This window comes from Miniopterus schreibersii (genome assembly GCF_964146895.1).
Source record: "Miniopterus schreibersii genome assembly, chromosome: 1".
In the NCBI taxonomy this organism is placed as follows: Eukaryota; Metazoa; Chordata; class Mammalia; order Chiroptera; family Miniopteridae; genus Miniopterus; species Miniopterus schreibersii.
In genome coordinates this window covers 161,295,385-161,310,149 of record NC_138101.1, presented here as the reverse complement: position 1 = coordinate 161,310,149, position 14,765 = coordinate 161,295,385, and the positions used below count along the sequence as shown (strand labels likewise).

Here is a 14,765-nt window from a genome sequence, read left to right as displayed (position 1 = left end):
TCTCCTTATTCTTAAGTGACACCCAGTGAACTTGAAGGAGTTACCTTTCCTGCCACTGTGGACCATCTTAGGGTGTTGCCAAAGTGCCCTGCCCTCCCCTGGCCAGGGGGTGGGCACATGTCACCCCCATAGGGCGGGCCGACTCAGGTGTGCGGCCCTGGAATCTCGAGCTCATTCCCTCGGGCCGCGGCCTCAGAGGGACTGTGTAGGGCTCCTGCTGCCGCAGGCCTTGCAGCTGCTGGCTCCCGTCCTCCCCAGCCAGGTGTGCTCACCGTCCCCGGGCCTGGAGCTACCACAGCCCTTCCCATACATCCCGTTCTCCTCAGCGCTGCTGACAACCATAGCCCCCTGCTGGCTGCAATGAGAGAACGTGAGTAAAGGCAGCCGCCAAATGGGACAGAGAGTGTGCCCTCTGACCCCTGGAACCCAGAGGAAGGTCTAAGGTGGCAAAGCTGGGCGAGGCAAGTTGGCTGCCGGGAGGCTTGGAAGTCCTGGTTCTCACTGAGGGGTGTTGTCGCGTCAGGGAATTACCATGCGGTCCAGTAACTGCCAAGGGGCTGCCTCCTTCATTCCACTGTGAAGCCTGGGTGGGGTCAGGGACTGAACCTGATTTGTCTCACCAGAAAGTATTAAGGGAAGCTCTGGGTACTTGGAATGACACTATCAGTGGGGTGATCTTAGGGGACAAAGGCAGCCATCCCCCATTCCTTAGTGCCAGCCCCTCAGAGCCTGGAGGGACCACATGGCTGGGACTGCAGTGAACAAGAGATCCTAGTGGCTGCAGGGAGGGTGCTTGTGTTCATCTGCACAAGGACCCCTAGTGCCCCATGGAAGTGACAGAGGTTCATGGCCCTTGTGATGTGCTCCTTTGGGGAGCACATGGCCCCTTTGATGGCAACAGGGCTGGGCAGAGATAAGCGTGGGTCCTCATGCCTGAACAGGCCAGAAGCAGTGACCACACTCTCTGTGATGGTCCCGGATGAGCTCGGAGAAGACGGGTGGGTGCTGCAGGCCAAGGAAGCCACCACCACTGTCTCCGTGATGGGGAGCTTTGCTCTGTCCACCCCAACCCCAGGCCATGGGGGAATGTGGCCAAGGAGGTGGCTTAGTGGCAATCCAGAGCTGTTTTCAGGGTTCAAGGTAGGTCACTGCTTCTGAAGCTAAGAGAAGCATTTTGAGCTCCCCAGGGGTGCAGGGCCTTCAGTTACAGGGGCTGGAGCCCAAGGATAGTAAATATGATAACTTCTTAGTTATCTGCTGAGAGGACTCACATGCCTGCCCCTTCACCTTACCTGTCCTGTGTCCCTAAGACAGTGCAGGGTTAAGGAGTTAGATTCTGGAGACAGTGCCCACCAGGAGGGATAGTGGGAGATGTTTTTAAGGCCAAAGCCTCTCTTTAGGGCTCCCAATTAATTGCTTTCTCCAGCTGAAGCCAGAAAAATTGCTACTGCCGAGATTAGCCACTGTCCTCACTTGAGGATAGAAGGTTTTCTGGTTTATTGACACTTGCTGTGGGCTGGGCACTGTCCTAAGCTCTGTCTTTGTACCCTCCCTCTCACTACGACAGCCCTCATTGATAGGTCCCACTTGAGGCTGAGAGAGGTTAATAGCTACCCAAGGTCACATAGTTAAGAGTGCTAGAGCTGGGTTAGAATCCAGAAAGTCTGAGCGAGAAGCTGGAGCATCTTAGCTCCCATCACTGTGGGCCTGCACACAGTTCCCTCACCTGACCACACAGCAAATGTGTGCACCAGATGAGGGATGTCATCTTCAATGACAGATGCAAAGTTGGGCTCAGAGAGGTAGGGCAGCCAGCCCCAAATCACCCAGCAAGTGGGTGGCAGGGCTGGGCCTGGAGTGAGGTATCCAGGGCTCTTCCTGTGTACCCTGCAGGACCTCTGGTTAAACCCGGTAAAGGCCAGGTCTGGCCAGAGAACCAGGCCCTACCAAGAGGTAGGGCCTGCAGACCTGCCTGGTCCCCCACTTGGGAGGAGGCAGCAGAAGCTATGTCCCTGGAGCGCATGCATCTGGTTCTGTTTCCATTCCTAGCCACTCTTCAGAGAACTTCTAAAGGTCACTTTTTTCCCCTCAAATTCAAGTGGCTTGGGAGACAAGCCTCTCGCTTCCGGTCACTGAGGCACCACCCCTTCTGGTAAGACATTCTTGTAGTTCCCATCACTGTGTAACCAGGCTGAGGCACCGAAATGGACATTTTGCAGGAGTCTTTACTGTGCCCAGACCGAACCATTCAGTGGCAGATGCCCAGAGAGACCAGGGCCAGAGGGGACAGGGCATGTATCTTGGCAGGAAAGATAGCATCTCAAATTGGGTTACTGGAGGAGAGCTGAGTAAAGAAGCTATCTACAAAGGGTGGAAGGCTACATAGGGATAGTGTAAGGTTAGTGACAATAGGGCTCTCACCTCTCCTATACTCTCGCAGGGAGGAAGGCGCAGCCACCTAGAGACTGAGAGGGCTGTACAGAAAGGGCCACCTGGCAGGAGCTGTGACTCTGGTTAGTGGAGGAAAATGATCAGTGCAAGGCAGCCCTGCAGGGGGGGATCTGGGAACAAAGTCCCCTGACCTCCCACTCCTCCTCACCCCCACCTTCTGCTAGAGTCTCCCACTTGGAGCCAGAGCCAGGAGAGCCCATTGATAGAACCCCAAAGGGCAGCCTCCAGGGGTGTGGAGCATGAGAAGGGGAGGGTGAGTCTGGAGGGGAAGACAGAGCCGTGCAGCCCAGGGCAAGTGAGGGGCTTGGTATTGGTATCCGTCTTCCACAAACACTTGCTGGGGCTCCCCACTTCCTACAGAGTAAGGTCCAAGTTCTTAGCCTGGCACTGAAGGCTCTTTACACTCAGGCTCCAACCTCCCTCCCTACCGGGAGAGCTCCAGGTGCTTCACACAACAACGCTGCAGAGTTTGTCCGAGATGACACAGCCGGCAAGGGATGGAGCTGGAAGGTGAACCCAGGTCCCCTGCCACCAAAGCCGATGCTTCCCCATTCTGCCATCCTGCCTCCTCACTGAGTGGTAAGTGCGTCGACAGCAAAACCAGGTGTGGCTCCTCCAACCTGTGGCTGCTTCACAGAAAGGGCCTCAATGTAGGCGTGAGGAAGAGTAAAAAGGAAGGGAGGAGACAGGAATGAGGAAGATGAGCATAACATCTGCTGGCCTAGGTTCTCATTTTACTCTCCTAGCTGTCAGAGCCAGGGTTTAACTCAAAAACCAGCTGGTTGCCTGGCAGGCAGAGCTAGCCTCTGCAGAGTGGTGCCTGCAAGATCCTCAGTCCCTTGTTTCCACCCCAACCCAAGGCTACGTCCCTCTCAGAGCACCTAAAATTCCCTGTGCTAATCACAACATGGAGTTAGGCACATCTATAGAAGGCCCCAGTTAGAATGAAAATGTTACTGGAAAGAGAAGCATACTGGGGTAATGGCATCAGGCCACCCTTAGAGTTGTCAAAATTGTGTGTGTGTGTGTGTGTGTGAGAGAGAGAAAGAGAGAGAGAGAGAGAAAGAGAGAGAGAGAGAGAGAGAAAGAGAGAGAGAGAAAGGGAAGGAGAGAGAGTTTTTTTTGAAGAGCCCAGGTGCCCAAATACCACCAATAGAGACCAACTCTTTTGTCTTTATCTGCTGAATGAAAGCCAAATGCTCAAAGAATGAGGAGAGAGACTTACTAGAAAAAGTAAGGATGGAAGCCTGGCATCAGAGGGGTAGGCCTGATGGGTCACTTGGGGGAACCTCCTTCATGGGTGTCCTGGAAGGTAACACAAGAGATGCAGTGTGGTGTGGCAAGAGGATTCTAGAAACCTGGGTTTCGGCTAGGGGTGGTCCACTGCACTGCTGTGTCTCCAGGCAAGTTACCTGGCCCACCTTGACTTCCCTTTCCTCCCTGTAAAAAGAGAGGGGTTGGATGAAATGCTAGCATCCTGTTCCAAGATCCTGTGGCCCCACAAAAGGCCCCCTTTACCTTTTGTTAGCAGCTGAGACACCAGAGAGGGGCTCCCTCTGTTCATGCTTCCCCACTCCAACTGGGGCAGAATTGTGATGGCCGCAGAGGACACTGCTGGGATGAGTCCTGGGAGAGTCCTCCATTGGGGTCCCATACTCTGTGCCTATGACTGGCATGCTCCAAGGTGGCCTGTCTGCCCACAGCTGTGTCTCCCACCAGCACAGTTAATTTGCTGCCATTTCTAGGAAGTGACAGCAACTTGAAGCAAAGCAATTAGGATGAAAAAGAGGCCCAGCTGCTTGGGGCCAAAGGAAAATAAACAGACCAGCCCTGTGTGTATTCCACCGCCAAGAGGAGCAATTCTTCACAAAGTGATTACCACTTCCAACTCCAGTCTCCTCCCCTCCATTGAAGGCAGAGAAGTGCCCTACCAGCTGCTGCTATTCCAAGATCCCACTCTTCCCAAAGTGTGGTGGGCCTGACAGCTCATCATGTCCTCATGAAGGCCTCCCCTAACACCTGTCCCTCATCCCTGCAGAAATGATACCTTCTAGTCTGAAATCTAACAGCCTCTATGAGTTTCTCCTTCAATTGATTGATCAACTCATTCATTTTCCAGATATCCATTCAGCACCATTCATTCATTAAATATTTATTGAACCCCTATTATGTTCTAGTCACTGTTCTGGGTCCTGGCTGATACAACAATGACTAAACAGACAAAAATCTGTGTCCTCATTGAGCTCAGTTTTAGGAGGAAGAACAGACACTAAATAAGTAAAAATATAGAACGGTAGGTGATGCTAGATGCTATGGAGGGAAGTGAAGCAATAAAGGGTATACAGAATGTAGAGAAGGAAGAGCTAGGTTTTAAGTAGGGTGGTCAGGAAAGGCCTCAGAATGAAAGTGACATCTGAGCAAAGGCCTGCAGGAGGTGGGGAGTGAGTCAGAAGGCTAAATGAGGGAGGTGTTCCCAGCAGAGGGACTCAGTGAAAAGGCCTGAGGTGGGAGTGTGTCTTGTGCGTTTGATTTGCAATGAGGCTGGGGGTGAGTGGTAAGACGTCAGAGAGGAAATGGGGCAGGGGATCCTGAAAGGGCTTTGGCTTTCACTCTAGTGAGCTGAGGAGCAACCTAAGGGTCTGAGCAGAAGAGGAACAGGTCTGGCTGGCATTTCATTCTGGCTGCCACATGAGCATACTGAAGGGAGGCAAGAAGGGACGCAGGCCCTGGGTGAAGTGTGAGGTCTGGCTTCTCCTTCTGCCTGTCAGGCAGGCTATATATGCAGAACAGGGTAATTTCCAGGGAGAGGAAAGCTTGGGGTGCAGGACATCGAGACACTAAACTCTCAAGGTCAAGGAGAGCTTGTGGACAACTGGAGAGAGCTCCAGCAAGTTGGGCAGCAGGGCTGTCAAGGAGGATCAGGAAAATGTTCCTTGCAGAGTTAGCTCTGTGTGTGTGTGTGTGTGTGTGTGTTTCATGGAGATCTCTCTGGAATGACAGATTTCTCATAATGGGCCTCTGGACTGGGACAGAGAGATTTCCTTACCTGCAAACCGGACACGATCACAATCCTTGCTAAGCATGGTGGACTGTGAGAAACAATGGAGTCTGACATTTGAGGCCAGAGAAGAAGGTGGGCTGGATTTTGAGAACTTACTCCATACTTCTTGAGAGGAAGGGAGCATCTGTGAAAGTGCAAACACACCCCAGGGCTTTAACAGGTCATTAACACCCTCATGAAGTGGGCCAAAAGGACCCAGGGCGGTGAATTTTCCTATGGAGGAGGAGGGAGAGGGCTGGGTCCAGGGAAGCAGATGAGCCCCAAGAAGTGGAGGTGTAGAGAGAAGGTAACGGAGGGGACTGTTAAGGAGACAGGCAGAAACACCCTGTTCATCTTAGAATGTCAGCCAAGCAGGGAGGCAGCAACAGCAAATAAGCATCTGGCCCTGGGTTCAATGCTGGACTCGGCTACTTCCTAGTTGTGCCTCTTCCAATCCCATAACCTTTGGGTGTTCTGGGTCGTTGTTGTTGTTTTCCTCTAGGAGGGGAGTGGGAGTGTTGCTGAGCTGCCTATCAGTTAAAATCTTATAAAGTTTAAATAAGTCAACTGTGGAAAAGCTGTAAACATTGTGTAATTACTATGCACAAAAGACATCTCTGAAAGGGCTGCTCTGGATCAAGGAATGACCGAACCTCAGGAGCCAGCAGGCCCCATGTGGCCTGGTCCATGCAGCCAGCAGCAAAAGCTGACAAACACAAAATTCTGTGGATTGAGAGAGCAAATGAGCTGATAGATCTGGAGATTGCAAGTCTCAGGGTGGTCAGCACTAGACTGAGCAAAAAGATCTCACTGTACTGTTAAGTAGGCAAAAGGACTGCATGTCCTTTCAATGTCATTCTGGGGCAGAATTGAACAGCCTAAGAGTTACATAATTCTCTAGGGAAATGTACCTTTGTTTTATAGTTTACTACTGATTAGGGTTCTGACTTTGTGAACTTATATGCTGACATGTAGCTGCATGTACAAGTATGCATGTGCATGTATGTGAAAATGCAAAAGATTTTAGTCCAGTAGAGAACAATAAAATTTATGGTTTTATTGCACTGTAAGACATTAACCAGCTTCATTTCTTACCTTAGTCAACTTATTTCAGTATGTCTTTTCCAACCAAATATACAAATCTCTCTCTCAAATGCTCCTTTGATAAACTAGCTTTACCATTCCTGATTCCCTTATTAATGAGTTAAATAAATCTTGGACATGTGATACAAATTATACTTTAACAAAACCCAAAAATGAGGACTCTGCCATACTTTGGCATGGGCCAGTGTTTTGGGCCAGTCACTCAGTCTCTGAGCCTCACATATCTCATCTGCCACAGGAAGAAGGTACCCAACTCCAGGACTAAGGTAGGGCTGCAGTGGGAAGAGGGACCTGAAAGTACTTTGCACTTAATTCACAGGATGCAAAAGTCAGGATTTATTGTGATGACTCATCACATTAGGCTACTCCGGGGCTAGAGGGTCCCAGGCTTCTGAGGGCAGGGTTCTCTAAGGCTTGGGACACAGATCAGGGGAAAGGCAGCTAGGGCAACCCTGATACTAGACTCCACGTCCAGGGGCTGCCATGCTGATGCTGCATTCTCTACTTGCGATGAGGCCAGGATTTCCCATGGGCCTCAGGTCCCGGAGGATGGAGACCATTCAGGACTACTCAGAGAAGTCTGCCCGGGGGCATGGAAAGGATGCAGGACTGGGGTGGGTGTCTGACCAGGAACCAGGATGGGGGTATGTTGTGGGAGGTTTTTGGGTTTTGCATGTTGCCTTCAACCCTTTGTGGACCAAGACATGTGTAAACCTTTTGTTAATCAAGATTGAGTTTTTCTGGGCTAAATTCTAAGCTTTGCGGACCCCTGCCTGGCAATTACAAACTACATTAGGGCAAGCCCTGTGCTGGGCACACAGTAGTTGCCTAATTCTTGCCTAGTGATTGACAGTTTAATTAATATCACTTAACCCACTCCTAGCCATGCTCGATTACTGGCCCATTCAGGCAGTAGCCTAGATGATAGAAATCCCACCCCCTCTACCCCTTCCACAGACATTGTGACCCACCAGCTCTCAGAAAAACTCAAGTAATTTCAGGGCTAGGGCCCCAGCATTGTCATTGCTCCCTGAGTTTCTTGGACATGTTCACACCACCAGAAGACATGACATCCAGAAGTCTCAACCAGGGCGAGAGTTCCCTGCCACACCTAAGGCCAACCTCATAGACTCAGCCATAGCTCAGGGAAGACTCAGAAGGTCATCCCCTCCTAAAGCCCGGCCCAGGAGTCACAGTTCAGGCGTTGTCAAGGCCACAGGCCCCGGAGGGCCAGAAGGCAGCCTCAGGAGAAAGGTCTGCAAGGAGCCGGGCCGTGGGAAGCCCGCCTTTTCCCTGAGCAGCCGCCAGGTGCTGCCCTCGATGGCATAGAGCAGCGTGAACATGCGGTTGACAGTATAGACGGTGTCACCACGCACCACCGCAGTGAAGAGCGCTCCCTTGCTGTTGACAAACTGGCCAGGAAGCGCCGTCCACTGGCCAGTGGCCAGATTGAGGCAGTCGATGGCACAGTGTAGGAAGTCGTCGGATGGCCCGTTGCGCACCACGTACAGACTGTCGCGGTGGGCCACCATGAAGTGGCCGTAGCTCTGCGGGCGCTGCAGCTCGGCCACCGGCAGCCACGCGTCCGTCTGCACCGTGTATTCCACCACAGCCGTGGTGTCGGCCGGCCGCCACAGGCACACGAAGAGGCGACCGCAAGCCTGGGCGCAGGGCACGCCGGCAGCCGGCTGCGGCAGGTCGGCCACGAAGCTCCAGCAGCCTGCGGCCGGGTCGTAGCGCTCCACGGAGCTCATGGGCGTCCTCTGGAACTCGCCCCCGATGGCGTAGAGGCGGCCGTCGAAGCCGGCCAGCGCTGTGTCGTAGCGCGGCTGGTGCGGGCTGGGGAACTCGCACCACGTGCCGACGTCCGGGTCGTAGCAGAAGCCCAGTTCCACCACCTCCTTACTGGCACCCCGCACGCCCCCCACGATGTAGAGCTTGTTGCCCAGCGTGGCCACGCCAGCCAGCAGCGTGCTGGCCTCCAGGGGCAGCGCGGCCAGCGTGCGCCACGCGTTCTCCTCCTCGTCCAGGTAACACACGGTGCGCGACGCGTCCTCCAGGAAGCCAGGTGCGGGCGTGTGCGTGCTCACGGCCACGTAGCTGCTGGGCCGCACGGCCGCCACGTAGGCGCGGGCCTCGGGCAGCGCCAGCTCGGCCGCCAGCTCGCGCGCGCCGTCGCGGATGAAGAGCGCGGCGCTGTGGAACACGTCCCGCAGGCCGAAGGCGGCGGCCGCGTCGCACAGCAACGCGCAGTTGTCGGACGTGAGGCTGTGCTCCAGGAAGCGCGCCAGCGCCGGCGCCTGCAGGAAGGCGGCGCACTCCACGGCCTGCAGCAGGTCGTCGGCCGCCTCCAGCGCCGGCCGCTCGCCGCGCAGCACCTGCAGCGTGGTGCGGAAGCCGCCGGCGCTCAGCGCGCCCAGGCGCACCTCGGCCGCGCGCGCCTCCCTCATGCCCGAGCGGAAGAGGCCGCGGAAGAAGCCGCAGTGCTCCACCAGCAGGGCCCGGTCGGCCTGGAAGAGCTGGCCGCCCACCCACACCTGCACCGGCACCTCCGCACCTGGAAGCATGGCGAGCCAGAGCGCGGAGGCTGCTGTCGGGGGCCTGGATTCAGCGGCCACCGACTCTGGGGCTCCCCCGTAGCGGAAAAAAAAACTTCCCTGGGATATAAATATGTCCCTGGCTAAAGATAGTATGGCTCATGTGATGTGGTGGCTAGCAGGTTGTATGGCCCGGGGCCCAGAGGGCATCCAGAGACCTGCACGGTCACTCAGTCCCTCATGGGAAATGGTAACAGTGACCATGTACTGAGCACCTACCTACTGCATGCTGGTCACTGTGAGGGACGCTTCTGAAGATGCCCCATGTAACCTGCACTAAACCGGCTGTATGCCTCTGTGCAAGTGCCCTAACTGACCCTGTGTCCTCAAAATGGGGCCAATAATAACACCTCTTTCCTGATACAGGTGGCCCCTGCTTTTTGAAAGTTCACTTTATGCCACTTTGCTTTCTTGAAAGACCCACATTACTGTCTGTTTTCATTAACTAAAAGAAAGTCCGAAAAGCGAAAAGAGCGTTGAGTTTTGCAACCAGTCCTTGTAGAGGCAGCTTGCACGCTGAGCAGCAGCGAGAGTGGCCAAGCTCCAAGCTCCTTCCCTGGGGAATTACACTCAACATCTCAACATTAAGCCGCCACAACTCTGAACTGTGTCTGTGAGCATCTGTGCTTTATCCGTTTATTTTCTGCATCCATTAGCAAAATGTGTCCTAAGGTAATTGCTTCTTCGCTTTAGGCCATTTCGATTTACTTTCAGATAATGGGGGAAACCTGTATTGGGACAGTATCTGTAAAGTGTTCAGAATGAGGCTCAGAGAATATTCGTGACTTGTTCAGGGTCATTGAACTGGGAAGAAGCAAGGACAGGATTAATACCTAGCCCACCCCACTGGCTGGTGGCGGCAGGGAGTACTTGGGCACTGGAGGGAGGAGGCAGAGATGGAACAGACAGAGTGAGCCAGGCTGGGGTCTGGAGCAGAGCTCTTGTTTGGCCTGGGCCCTGACTCTGGGTTAATCCAATCTCATTTTGAGCCTGGATTTTCTTCTCCATAAAAACGGGAGGCTGGCAGGTGTCCAATAAGCCCCTGAATGTGAAAGTACTTTCTGACTTGGGATGGAAATGGGAAGCTGATGTCTATTCCCTACTTGCCAGCACTCCTCCACTTCTGTGTCTCTAAACCTTAGGAAAAGGAAAGTGGGGCTGCTGATCTTATATCTGTGGCTGAGAAGGAGAAGGGCTTCTTGAAATAATAATAGTTAACTTAAATTGCACTATGTGTCAGACACTTTTGAAAGCACTTTAATTCCTATAATTATTGCAACAATCCTATGAGTAAATGCTATTATTTTCCCTCATTTAATAGGTGTTATCCACTTATTGCTTATAGCAACACTATGAGTTAAATATTTTTAATAACCCCATTTTATAGATTAGGAGACTAAGGCACTAAGAGGTTTAGTCACATGCTCAAGGTCACATGGCTGGAAAGTGGCAGAGCTAGGACTGGAGTGCAGCCAGTCTGACTCTAGAGCATGTGCCCCTAACCACTGTGCCTGCTGTCTCTCTCTGCTACAAATGCTGGGCCAAGAGGTCACAAGCAGAAGGAACTTCAGGCTCATGTGGTTCAACCCCTTCATTTATAGTGGAGGATCAGAAAGAGAATTGCCCAGAGTTATTTAGCTTGGGGCAGACAGTCCCAGGCCTTCTGCTGCCCAACCCTAGGGTACTTTTCCCACTGCACTGAACTTTCATGGGTGACCAGCTAAGACTCTGAGTCTCAGAATGTCAGGTGGAAGGGGGATTATCTTCTCCTGTCACCTCATTCTACAGGTGGGGAAACTGAGGCCCAGACCTGTGTAAGAGGGTATCTGCCATTCTGGAGATGTTCAACTGCAGGACTTCTTCAGGAGGATAGACAGGCTCACAGTGACAAAGTCGGAGCTGGGAGGAGGCAGGGGGACTTCCCTTCCCCCAAGACACAAACATGCACAGACCCTCACGTATGAATCTGTAGACCCAACACAAATGTGCCTCCCTTGCTGGGGGACTCCCACCCAGTTCACTACATCAAAGCAGGTCTGGGATGTGAGGACCACTTTGGAAAGCCTGGGAAGCCAAAGGCCTGAAGGAGGCAGCCAGAAATATCCCAGATGCTCTGCCCTAGGGACCAGACAGGAAGAGGAGGAGGAGATGGAGGGAGTGGGCAAGAGTCCCCATGAATATATCCCAGGCCCTCTGCCAGCTTCTTTCCTTCCCTGAGGCCAGACATTGGCTGACAGGGGACAGTTGTGACAATCTCCCTCTTGGAGGAAAATAGGCTCTGCAGTGCCTAGTCTTAACTGTCCTTGCTCGTGGGCTCAGGGGTAGGAAGAGGGTATCTGACTATTCCCATTTCACAGACGAGGAAAGGGGGGCCCAGAGATAGGAGGGGCTTTTCCTTGATTATGAAGATATGAGACTGGATTGAATCCTGTTCACTGATCCCAGGTCCCAGCCCAGCCACCTCTCCTCACCAGCACTAGCCTTGTCTCAGAGGAGAGAAACTGCTGTCTCTAGGCATAAGCTAAGAGGTGGGGTTCGGAAGGGGCTGGCCCCTAGGGGGCCACAGTTTCCTCCCAAATGGCCTGTTTCAGGTACTTAGTAACTGGCAGACACAACCAGATGGAGCCACTACCAGGACCTCTCCTGAGAGTGGGGGGTGGGGGGGGGCAGCAAATCCCTCCTGGCTGACTGGCTAAAGCTCGCTCCCATTCTCGGTTTTTCCCCAAGTCCAGCCCTGGCTTCAGTGGGTTGGGACACTGGTGCACACACCCAGCTCCCACCCTCGGGAGCCAGACGGTGGAGAGGGGGTCACCCAAGGTGGGGGTCATGGTTCTGAGGCTGGGCTGAAGATCAGGCCTTTGGCTCTGCCCCAAGGCCCCAGTGGGGTGTTGTCTGCAGCTGGTGAGTTTCCTCCTCCCAGACAGTGAGTGTCCCTCTGGGACTTGGAGAGGACAAGGAACTATCCTGACTGTGGGCAGCCCACGGGGTTCCCAGGCCCTGCCCGACCTCACACCAACCTCCTTCTCCACTTTGCACCCCCCACGCTGTGCAAGGTTAGAGGTGGGGGCAAGGAGAGGAGCTATGTGTCAGACTTTCTGAGCCTTTCTAGAGCAGATGCCCAGCCTTTTTTGTCTATCCCCAATGATGGGCTCATAGTAAGGGGCCCTAACCTAAGTAAGACTCCCTAGTCTGATGGAGGAGACATAACCCCATCCCAGAAGAGCCTCCAGTCTTATGAAGGAGACATAGCCCTTGCCCTGGGAGACTGCCCCCAGCCACAGCAGTCTGATAGGGGACCCCTGGCCTTTGCTGCCCCTGGTGGTATTTGTGCACACAGGGTAGTGAGGAGCTTGCCTGGACCTGAAGAAGGAAGAGCACTGGACTAGGAATCAGGATTACTGCTGGGCTTTGACACTGGGACTACCACTGACTTGTAAAAGCTACCCAACCTCTCTGGACCTCAGTTCTTCATCTGTAAAATGGAACTTGGATCTGACTTCTAAGGTTCTGTTCAGCTTTAACATCTGAATTTATTGTCCAGCCGCAGGAGTGGTTGTCATATTGTGCCTCCAGAGAATGCAGTGATATCACAACAGGGTCTCAAAAGCTTAGCTTTATGTGGAATGGCTCCTGAGGGATGGGTGGCAGGGGTAGGACCTGGCATCCAGAAATTCTCACAGGCCCTACCTGTCTAGACTTGTACATTCCCCACTCATCCACTCCAGAGACATCTATTGAGCACCTGCTACATGCCCACTGCTAGGCTGGGTGCCACATCCTCTGCATTTTGAGTACTTGAGGGCCTCCTGTAAGAGCCTCGAAGAGGGTTGGGCTACTTGCCCTAGCAGAATAACCTCTCTCTTGACCTGAAAAGTCCATACCTCTGGTCACTAAACAGATTGGCTTCTTGATAGATGGGTGAGAAGTGTGTGCTATTCATGTCCTGGGGCAGTGGAGGCAACTCTCATTTGCCTTTTTGGGCCATGGGCCAAGCTCTGGGTGGGATACTTTCATGTTATTTCATCTAATCCTTAATATTACCCCTATTTTTAAAATGAGGAACTGAGGCCCAGAAGGGCAAAATAGCATATTCCAGGGTCTGACAATAGGTGATTATTCCAAAGGCCTTTGCAGTCCACAATTGCACTTCTGAGTGCTGGACAAGCAGCCTACTGACAAGGAGACTGAGGGTAAGGAAAGGCACTGGTTGCAGTTGTGAGGTCCACACAGTTTTCCTCCAAAGCCTCAGAAAAGGGGCCAACTTTGGGCACTTAGTCACAGCTGGGGGCCTGAGTAAACCAACTGGCAACTGGTTGAAATAATCTCTGAACTGAAAGGGACTTAAGGGTCATCTCATCCCATCCTGTGAGTCATGATGGAGTCTCCTCTACAATGCCTGCTTGAAGTGGTCATCCCTTGGTTACCTTCAATGTGGGGCTTCAGATGGTTAGAGCTCACCTTCACACTGAACTAGAACCTACCTCCTTGCAGCTCCCACCTACTTTTGATTTGAGTTTTAAAGATAAGGAAAATAACTTTTCCAGCCTCACACAAGCAGGGAAGTAGCAGAACCCAAGTTTACACCTAGTTGGGCCTGTAGAGGTCCACAGCTTGCCCTCTCTCTGGCAGCCCTCCAGTGAGACTGGTTTCTCTTCCCACAGACCCCATCCAGAAACAGTGTGTCCTCACAAGACTGGAGCCAGCCCAGGGATGTGCCTGGAACTTGGCTCCCACTTCTCTCCTCCTACAACTCAGGAAAACCCTTGGCAATTAGCTCTGTGAGCAATTCTGGCCTGAGCGTGTAATCTAAACAAATTCCTTCCAACACCTTAGAGTCTTAATAACACAGCTGGTTTACCATGAGCTCCCAGAAACACAATTAGGCTGAGTCAGTATTCATGTCCTGTCCTGGAAAATAATTTTCCTTCTTGTTTGAGGAGTTATTACTATCAGACTCTGACTCCTCTTCTCTTGTGCATGGTGGGTAGATTAGCTGGGGTGGGGGTGGGGGGACAAGGTAGGTGTTGGAGGGAAAAGGGCTGTAGTGAGAGGTCTCTGAAACTCCCACCCCTTTCGCTCTAGCCTACAGTGTATTCCAAAAGAGAGTCGCCACAGAATTCTAGAAAGTGCTCAGGCCTGGAGCCCAGGGCTGATTCTGTCACTTTCTATTAGGTCTAAGTCACATCATGGAATTTTGGATTTATTTCCTCCCTTTTTAGTATTATAGATAGGGACAAAAAGCCCAAAGAAATGAGGTGACTTTCCCAAGGTCACCCCCTGAAGGAGCTGGCACTAGATCCCTAAGTGTCTGGATTCCCCATATGGGCCCTTTGCCTTGTCTCCACCATGACCAGATTTACCCTGGGTCCCAAGGGGAATGACAGGTGACTCCTGCCAGGCTCATCCACCAATTTCAGAATTATAGGCAAGGAGGAGTGCCAGGTTTTAGGACAAATAAAATGCCCTATTTACACATTAGGCCACAAACACATGCAACTCATTAGCTGTGACCGTGGAGCAAACAGTAATGCAAGATGGGTTAGGTTTCTAGAAGCTGAACCCATATTGGCCAT

General features: G+C 52.7%; 1 protein-coding gene across 1 annotated transcript; it reads right to left on the bottom strand.

The window, feature by feature from the left end:
• Window positions 1-6,530: 6,530 nt before the first annotated feature.
• On the bottom strand, window positions 6,531-9,295 carry KBTBD13 (kelch repeat and BTB domain containing 13). Its single transcript, XM_081137237.1, has one exon. It carries the CDS (start codon window positions 9,160-9,162, stop codon window positions 7,786-7,788), a length of 1,377 nt encoding a protein of 458 aa, XP_080993363.1. The 5' UTR covers window positions 9,163-9,295; the 3' UTR covers window positions 6,531-7,785.
• Between the last annotated feature and the right edge of the window lie 5,470 nt (window positions 9,296-14,765).